The sequence below is a fragment of the Theropithecus gelada genome, chromosome 3 (assembly GCF_003255815.1).
Source record: "Theropithecus gelada isolate Dixy chromosome 3, Tgel_1.0, whole genome shotgun sequence".
Taxonomy (NCBI): domain Eukaryota; kingdom Metazoa; phylum Chordata; class Mammalia; order Primates; family Cercopithecidae; genus Theropithecus; species Theropithecus gelada.
Window position 1 is genome coordinate 166979198 of NC_037670.1, and position 16707 is coordinate 166995904.

The following is a 16707-nucleotide window of genomic DNA, read 5'->3' on the forward strand; positions in this document are numbered from 1 at the left end:
TGGGTGGATGATCCAATAGTAGGAACACGCTACATCTACTTTAACCTGGCAGAGATCTAGCATTAAGTACAACAAATCCCATCCCTTTGATTGCTGGGCTCAGGTCAGTCTTGGAAATTGATGGGGAATCACTATCATGGTGTCCACACCTGGCTCAAGGCTTCCTTTTGTGGCTGCAGCACCTGACCTCCTCCAGGTCTCTGTGCTCTCCTTCAGGGTCTTTCCCCACAACAAATCGAGACAGATCAGAAAACCACTTCTACAATTCCATTCTTATACATCGTTCCTTGAAACCACTTCTGGTAAGAAAATCTCCATTAGGTTATTATCAATAAAACAGGGCCACTACAAGTTTGAGAGTGTAACAGATTTATGATCAGAACTAGACTATGCATCTGTGGCAGGAGCTGAGGAAAACAAGGTCTTGAGGAGAGAAGTCAGAAGGTGAAGGAGCCAGTCAGTAGCCAGGGCTTCTGGAGGTCTGGGCAGGACAGGCTGGAGATGCAGGGACATGAGAGGATCAGAGCATGCCAGGCCATGCAGTGAAACCTTGAGCTGGGAGAACAGGAATAGGCCAAGGAGATCTGCTTCTGGGGAAGCTGTTCCCTCTCTATGGGGGCCACCCCGGCAGGTGCGCTGCCAGACACGGGGCAGCCTGACGGCTGTTTGCCAGCATGTGGGAAGATGAACTGGACATAGGGTGCAGAAGGAACAGGACTTCCTAAGTATGTTGGATGCCTTTGTATCTGCTGGTCACTGACTCTCACTGTCTGACCTACCAATTGTCACAGTGACTGTTTTACATCTGTCTTCCAAATTTTACCAAATGTATCCTTGACCATCTCTAACCTGGAATGGTAAGAGAAATGGCATTCTGGGAAATGCAGGCTCTTACCTTGGCAAAATTGACTTAAAACAATCCAGCACAGGATGGATTCTCCCAGATTAAGGCATTGGATCACACAACTGCCTCAACCCGCCACAGTCCCTGGACTCCTCTCCAGGGGACACCTGTGTTGCCCGGGGGAATGTGGACACAATTTGTGTGTAGATGTTCCAGACACTGGTGACTAACTTTTGTTTTAATCCTGTGTTTGAAGTCTCCCTCCACCCAGAGGGTGCATGTATGTATGTATGTATGTATGTATCTATCTATCTATCTATGTAATTTCCTCTTGGACGAAAATGTCATGATAACTACAGGACTTAATGGGATTTATTTATGAAAAGAGTTTTATTAAAAAGAATTAGAAAATTTGAATTCTATTCTGAATCTTTCCTTGGGAGTGTCCTGAGAGCATTTTTGACCCAACCAACCTTTGTCGTGGGTGTATTTGGCAGCCTAGAGTCCAGCAGACAGTTCTAGGCCCTATACATTTGTGAGTTAGACTGGAGATGCCTATAAAAATGACAGATTCTTAGTGCTGTTCATACTCAGTCCGGGCCTCACTGGAATGTCACAGACTCCTATCGAACAAATAGATCCCCAGTGTGAAGAATATTAGGAGATAGCAATGAGGAACACAATGAGCATAAGCAACAAACGTTTGAAGTGCAAACCCGAAGACTGGAAATTTTGTCATTATGAGATATGAAAGTTTGGAGAACCACATTTAAATGAACATGAGGGGGAACTGAAACAAGGAAAAAGAGAATGCCTGAAACCATCAACTTTCATAAAAAATTGTCAAATAATATATCTAGAAATGCCTCATACAATCACTGCAAACAAAATGGAAAGTCCAACAGTGGATCAGTTCCTCCTAAAGAGATTTTTAGTGATATCAATGGTGGATCTGCAGGAGTGATCTAGAATGCAGCACAGAAAATTAAAAGTGAAATATGAAAAAGTTAAAGAACAAGGAAGAAAAAAATGGATTTTCCCATATACTAGAATATTCATATTTTTTCATAATTTTCCATTTTTTCTTGCATATGATTGATGTTTCAAACAGATAACATAGCTAGAATGTTATGAGGTGATATTTATGAGATGTGAGCTGAGAATTTTTTAGAGGTGTTTAAGGACCTAAATTCAGAGTTTCCAGAAACAAAATGAATCGCAAGTAAGACAGTCAAGTCATAGGGCAACTGTAGAACACGAGGGACAAAGAGAAGATTTTGAAAGCAGTCAGAAAAAAAGAGAAATACTTCCCATAGGAATATATGGAGAACAACAGTAAGTCAAGATAGCGGTTAAAAATAATCATTAGCTCAATTGTCATTCTCCTTCTTTTTTTTTTTTTTTTTTTTTTTTGTTTGTTTGTTTGTTTGTTTGAGACGGAGTCTCGCTGTGCTCCCAGGCTGGAATGCAGTGGCGTGATCTCGGCTCACTGCAAGCTCCGCCTCCCAGGTTCACGCCATTCTCCCGCCTCAGCCTCCCAAGTAGCTGAGACCACAGGCGCCCGCCACCACGCCCGGCTAGTTTTTTTTTGTATTTTTAGTAGAGACGGGGTTTCACCATGTTAGCCAGGATAGTCTCGATCTCCTGACCTCGTGATCCACCCGCCTCGGCCTCCCAAAGTGCTGGGATTACAGGCTTGAGCCACCGCGCCCGGCCCATTCTCCTTCTTTTAAGGTGAGATTGATTAAAAAAAAAACTTTTAGAAGGGGAATATGAAAAATGACCGCTGTGAGTGTGCTACCAAGGTCTCTTTTCTGAATTACAGCTAACAAAGGTGGGAAAAGATCCCAGAAGAAAGGTATGAGGGCAGTTCCTGAGGGAACCCATGTGATGGGACGTCCCACTGGGCACGTGTGACTGGGGGAATGGAGGAGGCTGGGAAGTGAATCGAGATGGCACAGGGGACCCTGATTTGCAGGAAACACAATGAGCTCATGCCTTGGTGCCTTGTATTGGGGATGCTGTTGGCACATCCTACAGGACATGCCCAGCAGACAGAGGAGCGGCTGTAGGACGAGAAGATGAACTCAGAGATGCAGCGTGATGCCTCTGGCTCCAGACAGCATGGGAGCCCAAAGCAATGAGAAATGCATTGATGTTGTTAAAAGGGAGGTTATAAATATTTAAAAGCAGCACCCAAGTGTGTTCTAATATAAATGCTGTGACCCTGAGGTCCTGGGGATTGAGAGAGGAAGTGATGTCACTGTGGGAACTGCCCTGTGGGGACAAGGACGTCCCTCATCCTCTGCTCCTGCTCACAGTGACAATGATCTGGTAACGCCCCCATCCTGGTGTGACCTGCCATGGGCACCAGGCTCCTCTGCTGGGTGGTCCTGGGTTTCCTAGGGACAGATGAGTCCTTAGAACACAAAGTAGTTTCATTTTTTCTCTGTGTGTAGGGGTGTGTGTGTGTGTGTACGTGTGTGTGATGCCTACAAATGTGTCCCTTATTCTGTTGCCGAATTCTATTTTCACAGATCACACAGGTGCTAGAGTCTCCCAGTCTCCAAGGTACAAAGTCACAAAGAGGGGACAGGATGTAGCTCTCAGGTGTGATCCAATTTCAGGTCATGATTACCTTTACTGGTACCAACAGGCCCTGGGACAGGGCCCAGAGCTTCTGACTTACTTCAGTTATGAAGCTCAACAAGATAAATCAGGGCTGCCCAGTGATCGCTTCTCTGCAGAGAGGCCTGAGGGATCCGTCTCCACTCTGAAGATCCAGCGCACACAGCAGGGGGACTCGGCCGTGTATCTCTGTGCCAGCAGCTTAGCCACAGCGTGGCACGGTTGCCTCCTTCCTGTTCACAAACCTCGTCCTTCTCTCTCCTTGCAGCTACTAGAGACCCTTAGCAGAGGCCTCTCTTTCATTCTCATTTTTCATGGGAAAGGAGTAGATTTGGACATCGGCTGTCTATTAGGTAGAAAGAGACCACAGATTCGTTCCTGAAACACAGTGACTACAAATGTAGGTGGTGAAAACAATCACGGCCCACTGCACTCTAGGAGTCCTCGGAACCAGCTCACTGCTCCAAGCAAGGAGTGGGTGTCTTAGCCTCGGCCTTCAGGGCAGACATGCATCTTCTATAGGTCTTGGAGGTTGCGGTGCTGCCCACATACTTGAGGTTGTCAAAAGCAGGAAACATGCTTTTCTCATGCGTATGTTGAGGCATCTGGAAGGTCTGGGGCTGCATCCCAGGAACATCTTTCTTCCGAAGCTCTTCTATCCCTGTCACCTTGGAAGTTTTCTGCCACAAAATATCAAACCTCTCTTCCTGTTTGAAGTAAAGATCTTTACAAATTTGTAGTCCTTACTTGATAAATACAATCATGATAACAATAAGACTTCATTTCTTCTGCCTACTTTAAGCCACGTGTATCTTTTATTTTGTTTCTATTTGCCATTGCTGCTATCCTGATAGACAGAAGCATGCATTCACCGCTGCTGCCAGTTCACCTTGATTCCCTCAGGAAATCTGATTTTTAGACTCTGAGTGGATCGCTGTCCAATGCATTTGATTTGAAATAAATTTTCTGAGGCCTTTAACTCAGTAAGTGTTTTATTTATAATACTGATTCTATTCCTTGTCAGTTTATTTCTCATATTATATATTGTTATAGAGCACTTGTTATAAATAGAAGTACAATGATTATATTTTAATAGAATCTTCCACCTGTCTGTGGGTGATGCTGCAGTTTGTATCTATGAAAGTGAATGCACTGGTCAGAGCTGATGTGATCATGGATCATGAGTTTCTGAGAGTCCTCGGCGACAGACAAGTTCTCTAAATCTGGGACTCAGTGTCCCAGACACAGCCATGTTAGAGGTACCCTGAGTCTTTCATAGCTATGAGGGGCATCACAGCCTTTCCAAATTCACTGATCAGTAATCGTGGTGGTAAAGACCCCAAATTTCTTTCCACAGAGAATGATAGTCTCTGGTAGGGAGATGCTCTGGACCCATTTTTTATTGTGTGTTATCATCAAATGGCTCCTTGCTCAGGTGCCCCGTGTCTCCTGGGACTGAGCAAGGCCAGGGCACAGATGGGAATGCCCTGTCTTCCTAGACCTTCTTTGCAATGGCTACCATCTTCCTCCACATGACTCCTGAGATACCTGGTCCTAACAGTGGACAAGCTCTGACACTGAGGCTGAACAGAACACCGTCCACAGTTGTAAACGGTGCTGCAAGGACATGTAACAAAAGCGAGCAGGGCTTCCAACTTATACTGAGAATGAACATGCAAGAGGAGCAAAGGGCAGACGTTACTAATGAACAAATAGGAAGGAATAGGGATTCTGCTCAATGAAATCATTCTGTATTCTTAATTTAAGCAGGAGAAACATTTCTTTACAATTACTTCAAGTCAAAGACTAGCAGCTTTCCAACCATAATTATTTGCATCATTATTTGCTCTGTGATCTCTGCAGCTTCAGAGGACTTGGAAATTCTTTCTCTGAACAAACATCCGTTTCTCCATTCTAAGACCCAGGATCACACACTCTGATCTTATCATGAAAAATAATGAGGTTTGCTATAGTTGCTGTGGCCTCATTTTCAGTGTGTTGAGTAGGAAGCATTGAAGAACTTTGAAAGCTTTGCTCTTGAGTCTAGGGATGTGCTGGAGCCAGCTTGTATGACTCAGAAGCAGTAAATAGGCGTACTCTTCCCAGCTCCCCTTTCAGTGAAGCCATGTTGCCTGCTTGAAATCTGCCATGGTGGGGATGCTGGTACAACAGAAATTAGCAAATGCTACCAGCCATGCCCCCACCTTCGCAGACACCCAGTTTAGCAGCACATCACTGGAGTATTTTCTGATGTCCCTGTTATGCCATGTCTTGTGGGGACAAAAGGGCTCAGAATTCACCTCCCCTCTACTCTTGCTCCTAGAAGCCATTATCTAAGGGGGCCTCAATTGTTCCTATTTCTATTCAACCTCCAAATTATCTTGCTCTGTAGGTCTGTGTCTCCTACAAGCATGCCAGTCTCGAACATGACAACTATTTTGAACATCCCTGAAGGGATCACTGAACTAGTGCATTATTTACAAATTATCTTTCCTGCATGGAATACTCAGATGCTGGAGTCATTGGCAACAGAGATGGCCAAGCAGCAGGATTGTGAATCACTTACGGCCCTGCTATTCTTCTGTGGCTCCCAGAGACCCTGAAACAGGGACTATTTTTCTTAGGAAACTAAGCAGCTCACCAGTCATAGCTAAGTAGCTCCACACCAGTTAGGAATGACTCTGCTTTTACTTTAGGCTGAGAGGTCAGAAGGGCCACACCCCAAGTATTCTCCTCTCCAAGATGAAGTATGGCCACTCTCCATCTCAGTCCCTGGAAGTTGTCCAGAGTAGCCTGAGAATCCCTCCTCTGGGGGCGGAATCACCAGGACTCATCCTGGCCAGCTCCCCACAGTCTGTAGCAAGGCTTTCCTGCCAGGTGCAGGGCACAGGAATGGTTCTCCCTGTCTCTTAGGTAGAGCGAGGCCATACAATGATGTTTGGATAAAGGGGACTGGAATTCTGGGTCTCCATTAAAGTTTTTTTTTTTTTTTTTTTTGCCATCTCGCCAATGAGAAGTGCAATCCCTTGGTATATTGTTTTTGGCACTTGGGAAGGTTTATGTGGTTAAGTCACATTAAGAAATTGTGCCTTAGGCGCCGGGCAGTGGTCTGCTGGGCTCGGCTTGCTGAGGTAGAGGCAGCGCCAAGAAGAGGCCTTTGCCGCTGGTAGGGATTGGGATGTGGGAGAACACAGTGTCGTCGGCCGGTTCCGGAAGGTGGACGTGGATGAATATGACGAGAACAAGCTCGTGGACGAAGAAGATGGGGGCGACGGCCAGGCCGGCCCGATGAGGGCGAGGTGGACTCCCACCTGCGGCAAGGAAACATGACAGGTGCCCTACAGGCAGCTCTGAAGAACCTCCCCATCAACACCAAGAGTCAGGCAGTGAAGGACCGGGCAGGCAGCATTGTGTTGAAGGTGCTCATCTCTTTTAAAGATAATGATATTGAAAAGACAGTTCAATCTCCGGACAAGAATGGTGTGGATCTCCTAATGAAGTGTATTTATAAAGGATTTGAGAGCCCCTCTGACAATAGCAGTGCTGTGTTACTGCAGTGGTATGAAGAGTCACTTGCTGCTGGAGGAGTAGGGTCCATTGTTCGTGTCTTGACTGCAAGAAAAACCTTGTAGTCGGGCAGGAAGTGGATATCTGCCTCGGGAGTGGGAATTGCTGGTACAAAGACCAAAACAACCAAATGCCACCGCTGCCCTGTGGGTAGCATCTGTTTCTCTCAACTTTGCCTTCTTGCTTTTTCATATCTGTAAAGAAGAAACTTACATATCGCTTTTCCTTTAATGATAATTGGGATAATATAGAAGAAATTGTGTTAAAATATAAATGTTTCATCCTTTCAAAACCATTTCAGTGATGTTTATACCAGTCTGTATATAGTATAATTAACATTCAAGTTTAATTGTGCAATTTTTAACCCCTATTGGCTGGTTTTTTGTTTTGTTTTGTGTTATTTTTACCTAATACTGAGAGATTTGGTCAGAATTTGAGGCCAGTTTCCTAGCTCACTGCTAGTCGGGAAATGATATTTATAAAAAATATGAGAGACTGGCAGCTCTTAACATTGCAAAACTGGACCATATTTCCCTTATTTAAGCAAAATATGTTTTTGGAGTAAGTGGTGGGTGCATACCGCTACCGAGTTCTAGCTTTGTTTTTGCTTGCCTCCTGATTATCTGTACTGTGGGTTTAAGTGTGCTACTTTCTCTCAGCATCCAATAATCATGGCCTCTCAATTTATTTGTGGTCACCCAGGGTTCAGAGCAAGAAGTCTTGCTCTATACAAGTGTATCCATAAAATATCAGAGCTTGTTGGGCACGAACATCAAACTTTTGTTCCAATAATATGGCTCTGTTTGGAAAAAACTGCAAATCAGAAAGAGTGATTTGCAGAAAGAAAGAAAAACTATGGTGTAATTCAAACTCTGGGCAGCCTCTGAATGAAATGCTACTTTCTTTAGAAATATAATAGCTGCCTTAGACATGATGAGGTACACAACTAGCATTTAAGATACTATTTAATATGCCCCATAAATGTCTTCAGTTTTCTTCAGGGTAATTAGGATCTCAGAAGACTTGGTTCAGATCCGAACGAATACACATTCTGTGTTTTAGCTCAGTGTTTTTTTAAAAAAGAAACTGCCACACAGCAAACAACTGTTTACTTTGTTGGACAAACCAAATCAGTTCTCAAAAAATGACCAGTGCTTATAAAATGTTATAAATATCCAGTAGTTCCAAAACAAACCACCTGACCAAGAGGAAAGTCAGCTTGTGATTAGTATTTACATTGGACACCAGTTTTGTAATCACTGACTTATGTGCAAACTGGTGCAGAAATTCTATAAACTCTTTGCTGACTTTGATACCTGCTTTTTGTTTCATTTTGTTTTGTTTTGTAAAAATGATAAAACTTCAGAAAATAAAAAAATAAGAAAGAAATTGTGCCTTTTTTCCTGTTCAGATATAATCCAAGGCAGTGAAAGAAACAGCAATAATTTTGAATGCAGTCACTTGTGCATTCTATGATAAAGGTGTTAAGTTTCATTGCCCATATCCTACTTTCAGTCTAGTGGAAATGAAAAGGCACAGTTAGGAGGCATGTGAGCATGCGATGAGAGAAGTCAATGCCAACTGAGAAGTCTGTGCCAATCCCCGGTACTGTGGGATGGAAGGGGAGGGAGAGATGACCTCTCTTTCAGACCGTGCTCAACAAGGAGGGAGAGGGAGTTCATCCATGAGAAGCTGAGGTAGAGCAAATACCAGGGGCATCTAACTCAGGGTGCAGGAGCAAATTCTGAGAGAGGAAAATGGTCCAGTTCAGCTGTCACAGGAGACAGGAGAAAGAAAAGTCATGTACTCCACAGTCCCCTGGCTGATTTACTTCCTTATCATACTATTTTGCACCAGCGTGTTCTTAGCTACCACTGCCCTCTGTCTCTTCCAGAATCATCTTTTCCCTCTTTGGTGCTCAGATCAGTGGATGTGCATTGTATAATGTGATCATTTCCTTAGCAGGCCCTTTGCTGGTCTTAATAATATCCATCCTTATTTACTGCGTTAGGTACTGCTCCCTCCACTACGGCTTATTGCCTTATAAGAGGACTCATTTTGTATATTTCAATTTTACTTTTTATTATTACACATTTGACTTCATCTTTTGCTGATCTATACTTTTGGGGTAACACTGTCATTTTTGAAGGACATTTGTTTATTTTTAGTGATTCAGATTAAATAATCTCTTTATACTTCAACGTCTGTGTTTTCTTCCTGTTTTAAACCAAATATTATTTTCTTTCATTCCTCTCATTCTGTTCCTCTTTCTTTAGATGGTAGCTTTAAGGGAGAAAAAGGCTATAACGGGAGCTATGTGATAAGAGTTATTCAGAATGAGGGTGGGATATTAATATTGGTAACTCAATGCAATAATCAGGGTTAGAACTAGTGTTGGGATGAGGGTTTAGGGAAACTGCTCATAAAACCTGCGGGATGGCACTTCTGGAATATTCTGGCGGCTCACTCTGCAGACACTTCCCAGCATTCCTTGGGCCATTGCAGAAGAAACAGTGATGACATTTCACTTATTGGCCACAAGATGGCAGTGTGGTCCACTGGGATCTAAAGGACTCTGGGGAGTCTGGGAGAGCAGCATAGGAGGGAAAGAGTTAAGAAAAATTAGGGCTTGGATTCAATATTATGCAGATGTTGCAGCAGTTTTCAGTTATTGCTAGGCTAACTACAATTATGCAAGCGGTGGGATGTCCCTCTCATCTTTAATGAGCTCTACAGTTGAAGAATGTTGGCTGGGCAGCCTTGGTGTCCAGCCAGGTGCAGAGGAGCAACTGCCTCAGAGCAAAAGGGAAAAGTGAGGGGTGGGCTGTGCCCTGAGCCCAGTGCATCTCTGCTGCACCTCATCTTCCCTGCAGGTCTCGCCAGGCAACAGCTTTAACCTGCTTGAGTGATCTGGGATTCTACAAGTTTATAAGTCGTACTGATAACATCACCTTGGCTCAGATTCCATTGGACACCAAGCAGGTGTTCTCTGGAGGCCAAAAAAAATATTGAGAACAATTTCTACAACACCTAAGTAAACAAACTACTGAAGGAAAATGTTAGTAGATGCACCAAACTGTGCCAATTAGTCCTGAAGATAATCGACTAGTAGAATTATCACGAAGAGACTATAAATGAATCTCTACTAAGTATTTGTGGGCATAGAGCAGTGTCTGAGTCCTCTTGGGGTAGATTAAGGAAGAATTCAGCTATTATCATGACTTTGGCTTGAATGAAAATCCAAGAACTCCTCAACTGATTCTCTTGTAAAATATTACAGAAAAATATCGAGCAAACATTTTATTTTTCTCCAGCCTGTATCCCTCTTTGGCACTTACAGGTAAAGCAGACACCTAGAGGCAAGGTTTCTTTAGTTGGGATCCGTTAACTGCAGGACTGGGTGTTCCATAGCTGGGCTTTACAGGGAGTACAAACCCCACGTGCAGGGAATCCCGTGTGTCTGTGCTGTGCCCAACTCCCCTTTGTGAGGCTGCCAAAGGGGGAGTGCCAGGTCTCCTCGGACCCCACTCACAAAGAGGGGAGAAGACTTCTTGCTTGGCAAAAAAATCAATCCACCAACTGGCCATTCTATTGAAAGCCAAAATGAAAGGAAATTCTCAATTGTGAGACTGATGAATGCCCAGTTTCCCAAGTTATGAAATTTGTAGCAGCTCATGGTTCTCAGAATGGTTTCAACAACATATAAAGATATTGTGAAAAGCTTTTGCTTGTCTACAGCTTTACTTGATATTGATCCTCAGTTGTTTTTCAGCCCACGCATCAGTTGAGCTTATTTTGATGCCAAATTTCACTGTTGCCACTTCAGTCACCAAGTGATTCTCACATTCTCCATAAATTTCACAGATATGTGTGTTCCTGTCTTTTCTTATTTTTGTGTGATTCATTTTTAAATTGGGCTGTACAGAATACAAGCCTACATTTGTAAATGACTCCCATATTTTATGCCATTTAGCTGTTTACTTTTTAGTAATAATTTTATTTAAGGTATAATTAACAGAGAGTAAAACATAAATATTAATACAAGGACATCCTGGTACATTTTGACAAATGCATATGCCAGTGCAACAGTAACTGAAATGATCATAAAAAAAATTTCTGTCATGCAGAAAAGTGTCCTCATGCTCCTTTCTAAACAATTTCTATTCCAGAGATAAAAAATTTCTTATTTATTTTGAGACAGAGTCTCGCTCTGTCATCAAGGTTGAAGTGCAGTGGCTTAATCTCAGCTCACTGCAAGCTCCGCCTCCAGGGTTCACGCCATTCTCCTGCCTCAACTTCCAGAGTAGCTGGGACTACAGGCACCTGCCACCATGCCCGGCTGATTTTTTTGTAGTCTTAGTAGAGACAGGGTCTCAATATGTTAGCCAGGATGGTCTCGATCTCCTGACCTCGTGACCAGCCCACCTCGGCCTCCCAAAGTTCTGGGATTACAGGCATGAGCCACCGCGTCTGCCCAAAGCTTTTCTTATTTTTTATCACAATTGACTAGCTTGGTCTGTTCCTGAACTCCATATAAATGGAATTATATAACATTTTATTGAGTTATTTTTCTCCAAAATTATTATTTCTGAAGTGTATTCATATTGGTGTATCAGTAGGTCATTTTTTCTGATGACTAATATTCCATTGCATAAATATACCACAGCTTGTTGATCCACGCTCCTGTTGATGGAGATCCACGTTACTCCTGTCTTCAACTATGAGGAATAAAGTTGTTGTGAACATTCTTGTGGAATTCTTTCTTGTGGACAAATGCATTTTGTTTTCTTTGAGGTATAGTCTTAAGAGTAGAAATACTGACTCTCAGTGTAGATGTGTGTGCTATGCTTCCGTGTCCCCAAGAAAGCTCATATTGAAATTTGTCAATGTAATGGTATTGGGAGGTGGAACAGTTATGACTAGATCATGAGGGATCTGCCCTCAGAAAGAGATCAATGCCCTTATTGTGGGAGTGAATTAGTTGTCTTGGAAATGGTCTTCTGATAAAAAGGATGAATTCAGCCGTTTTCTCTGTCTTGGGTGTTTGCTTCCCCTTCCTTCTGGCTTAGATAATAGCAGGAGGCCCTCATCAGTTATGGCCCTTTGATCTTGGACTTCCCAGTCTCCAGATCGATAAGCCAAATAAATCTCTTGTCTTTAGAAATTTCCCAATCTGTGGTATTTCTCTATAGCAGTAGGAAAGGGATTGAAAGAAAACATGGTGCTGAGAGTGACGCTGTTGCTATAACAAGTACCTGATTATGTCAAAGCAGCTTTGGTTAATGACAAATGGGCAATGGATAGAGGTTGGAAGAATGCAGAGAAGCAGACTAGCAAAAGACTTGATTGCTGAACCAGAGCATTACGGGTAATTCTGGTGAAGGCTCAGAGGGAAATGAGAAACAAGGTATCAGAAATTGAAGTAAATGTTATCCTTGTTGTAAGTAGCAAAAACCTTGGCAAAATTGTGTCTGTTCTAGGACTTTATGGAATAAAATAATTATAAGCCATTAGCTAAGATATCTACTGAAAGAAATATCTAAGTGGCTGAGATTTCAGACTACTGTGTGACTACCTTCAGGCACCAGGAAATTTAACCCAGCTAGAAAGGAGCCAAGGGAATAGATTTTGCAAAGCAGCACAGATGGTGACCCTACCTCCCTCTGCTGTCCTGTCTCCCATAAGCCGAACTCACTCTGGAGTTAGAGAAAAGAGGAGCCAGTTAACACGATACACTGGGGTCAGCTTCTGAAGCCAGGGTGGATCTGGAGGTAATAACATAAACTGTCCAGAGCACTACATATAGGATGGCATTGAGGGTGCTGAGTCCCAAGCTGCCTAGGTCTGTAGTATGAGCTGATAAAGCCCTAGAATTATTTCTAGGGAACCTGTAGTCTTGATAATATACAGACAACCCAGGTCTGCTTTGAATCTGATCAGGTGGACTAAATCTTGGGGACTCTGCACCACTCGACACTCAAGAAAGAGGCTGAGAATGTTGCCTAGGACAGGAAAATGTGATAAGAAGCATTGGTGTGAATCTAGCATCAGAAATATGATGTTAGGACAGCAAGGAAGAGCTGGAATGTGAGGGTTTAATCACAGGCTCCAAACACTCCACTGATTGGCAGGTGTGTGAGCTCCAGCATGGAGCACTGCAGCACTAGGTGGGAGGAAGGTGAGAGGGTGATGAGGCAGCCTGTGAGTGGGGAGGTGTAGGCAGAGGATCAACTGTGTCACCACAGAAGCTTCTGCCTTCACCCATCCCTCCAGCTCTGCAGGACAGGTAGAGTCCAGGGTCCCTGGAGCACTAGACCTAAGGAAGCCTGCCTGGGGAGGACACAGGACAGTGACATCACAGGATACCCCTCCCATCAGGAAAATCAAGGCCCAGAACTCACTTGGCTCCTCCCCAGGAGAACCAAGCCCTGTGTCAGGTGCAGTGCTGCCTGCCCCACTGTGCCATGGGCCCCGGGCACCTCTGCTGGGCGCTGCTTTGTCTCCTGGGAGCAGGTGAGTCCTGTACACTGGACAGCAGCCCCATTCTCAGCTTTCCCGCCCCTGTGTCCTCCACTTTACCTTGGGGAGGGTCTCCAGACTGTCTCCTGTGCTCATCCTCCATCTGCTTTTCCCACAGGCTCAGTGGACGCTGGAGTCACCCAAAGTCCCACACACCTGATCAGAAAGAGAGGACAGCAAGTGACACTGAGATGCTCTCCTATCTCTGGGCACAACACTGTGTCCTGGTACCAGCAGGCCCTGGGTCAGGGGCCCCAGTTTATCTTTCAGTATTATGAGAAGGAAGAGAGAGAGAGAGGCAACTTCCCTGGTCGATTCTCAGGTCACCAGTTCCCTAACTATAGCTCTGAGCTGAATGTGAACGCCTCGGAGATGGGGGACTCGGCCCTGTATCTCTGTGCCAGCAGCTTGGCACAGCCCAGCAGAGTCACTGACATTCTGTATGTAAACTTCCTGCCTTAGCTTTGATTTGAGAGCTGTAGGCCCCACCCAGGTTTCACTCCTTCAAGGGAAGCTTTTAGTTGTATGGAAGGCATGTCTTCTGTCCTACTGAGTGCAGAGCTCTCCCAACCCACAGAGCCCAGGTTTCCTGTGCCCTCAGTGTGCCCATTTCTCTGCTCCATCTTCTTGCAGCTTGTCAGTTCCTAGGAAAACTCAGTACAAGAGTGACTGCTGAGCCCCAGATGTGTGCTTGATTCTTTTTATTTGTTATGTAGCTTAAAGCTTTCCAACAATCTGGCAAGTCAAACGTTCTTATTCTTTCTTTACAGATGGGAGGCTCAGGGACATTGAGTCATTTTCCCCAGTGTCTCCTGGCTTGTAAGGACCAGAAGTAGGAAACAAACTAGTCCATACATTTTCCACCTACTCCCCTGCTCCATCCTCACCTTCTGTGTCCTGGTCAGTAAGTCAGAGCCCTCACACTGCCCTCTAGTGACCAGCAGGGCCTCAGGAGAGGCTCAGATGTCTTCAGGGGTCATTACTATGGCCTCCTCATTAGCAACTTTGAGGGACGTTAAATTTCACTTTTTTTTTTTTTTTTATCATTTATATGCATTCCCTGTGTCTTTTCCCAGTCTTTAGCTTTCATTTTCATTTTTATGGTGTTTTTTGATGCACAAGAGTTTAATTTAATACAACAAAAACTAACAACAATTTTGTTTGTGTGTAGACAAAAACCACTTTCTCATATAAATGTCTAAGCATATTTTTTTCAATTTATTCTACTAAAATTTAAGTTTGGATTTTCACCACTAAGTATAAATGTACCTGAAATATATCTCATGTAAGAAATAAGATTGAAACCAAGGAATGGGAGGGAAGCATATATGTTCGGTGAAGAAGAAATAGCCTGTCAAAAAGAGCCCTAAAGTGGACACCCGGAGCTGATGGTGGAGGTAGGTAGAGGACAAATGATCACGAACCTTGTCAGGCTGTTGTCTGTTAGAAGAAAGACAGCCAGGAGCAGAGACCACATGGGTGAAGGTTTATGGCTGGACTGTAGGTTGAAGGTTGCAGCAGGTCAAGGGAGGAATAGCAGGCAGAGGGCAGAGTCACTGGCTGGCAGGGGCAGTGGCATCACCAGTGACTCTACTGACATCCAGATATTATGTCCCCAACACACAAATTTTAAAAACTCCCCACAATCTGCCCCTTTTTCCCTGGCCCTACCATGGCTACCAGACTCCTTAGTGGTGTGGCCTTTTGTTTCCTGGGGGCAGGTGAGTCCCCTAAAGCCTTTTCCTTGGCTCACCATATCCTAGTCTAAGCCTTTACCTCAAGTTTACATTACTGGGGTGCTTCCTTGGGCACTCAACTTCCTTCTATCATAGACTTCACAGAAGCTGGGACAACCAGATCCCAAGATAACAGAGAACAAAGGCAAGACATGAAGTGGCATGGAGATGCCTGAGACTGTCATCCATGACTACATGTGTAGATGTTAATAGGCTCCAAAACTGGTGTACAGCTGATCCATCCCAGCACGCACTATAGAGAGGGTCTGTGCCTTTCTCTCAAAGCCAAACATATGACCTTGGTGTCAGAAGCCTCTCTCAGACCTCTGTGCCCTCTTGCACCAGCAGTCACCCCACAGCTACCTTCCTCTGCACACAGAGCTCAGTGGAAGATACAGGAGGCCTTGTCTTCATGAGACCATGATCCAGGCAGTGGAAGACATTGTCCCATGGGCATCTCTCCAGCACTGCCGAGGCTGGGGCCCTCAGATTTCGGAGCAACACTGTGCATGGGAAACCCTGCTCTGTACTGAGCTTCTCACCCAGGCCAGTCCCACCTGGGTGAGGCAACGCACATCACTGTGACATGAGCAGATGCAGCCTCTCTTCCAGGCCCCTCCTACAGCTCTGGCCTCAGAATCCTCTTCCTCAGTTGCTCTCAGAAAGGAAAGTTCATTTGAAATTGTATATTTGCAGACAGCACTGACAATACACGTCTATGTTCTTTTCCCTGTCGGCCTTCACAACTCCATCTTCCCCACACCATGCTCATGTCAGTCCTCAGCCTCCTCCACGTGATGTCTGCTCCCAGCTGTCCTCTCCCTTCCTATGCACCCTCACCTCCACTTCAACCACAGCTGCCTCAGTTCAGGCCATTCCTCATGCGTCATGCTCCTCCCACCAAAGGCCTTTCCACTCCGTGCTGTATTCTCTGTGTCAACACAAGTCTCTTTTTTTGGCCTTGCTCCAAATCTCAGTTTAACTACCACCATCTCTAGGGAGACACTCTTTCAACAGTTTTCCTAGGCTGCACCTCCTTATTGTAAATGCTCACAGCTTACAATATGCATTAATATTCTTAGATTTAGCACCATAGTCATTTTCCCTTTCTGTGGCTATTTAATTGACACTTCTCTTGCATTATAGACTGTAAAATGCATCATTTTACAGATTGTGGATGTTTTGTTCCTCATTTTATTGTCAGTACCAACGGTGGTTCCAGCTGCCACTGACCAATCTTGAAAGAATAAAGCACAGATATTGAAAGGCCCTCTGAGTTCCCACTTAGATGTCTCGAAACATTAAACGGGAACCTCTGTCTCTTCATCTCCTAGGATCAAATGAGTCCTGGAAACAGATGAGAAATCCCTGTCATGGATGAGTCACTGGATCCCAAGCCTTTCTACACGACTG

General features: G+C 44.4%; 1 pseudogene and 1 gene segment (V, D, J or C); both read left to right on the plus strand.

Annotated features, from left to right (window-relative positions):
• The first annotated feature begins 6650 nt into the window (after nucleotides 1-6650).
• LOC112620215 lies at nucleotides 6651-8352 on the plus strand (annotated as a pseudogene). Its single transcript, XR_003118489.1, has one exon. The product of XR_003118489.1 is annotated as an actin-related protein 2/3 complex subunit 5 pseudogene (transcript).
• Nucleotides 8353-13165: 4813 nt separating this feature from the next.
• Nucleotides 13166-14146, plus strand: LOC112620218. The segment is given in 2 exon segments: nucleotides 13166-13552; nucleotides 13677-14146. Coding segments are annotated over 2 exon segments (393 nt in total).
• The last annotated feature ends 2561 nt before the right edge of the window (nucleotides 14147-16707 follow it).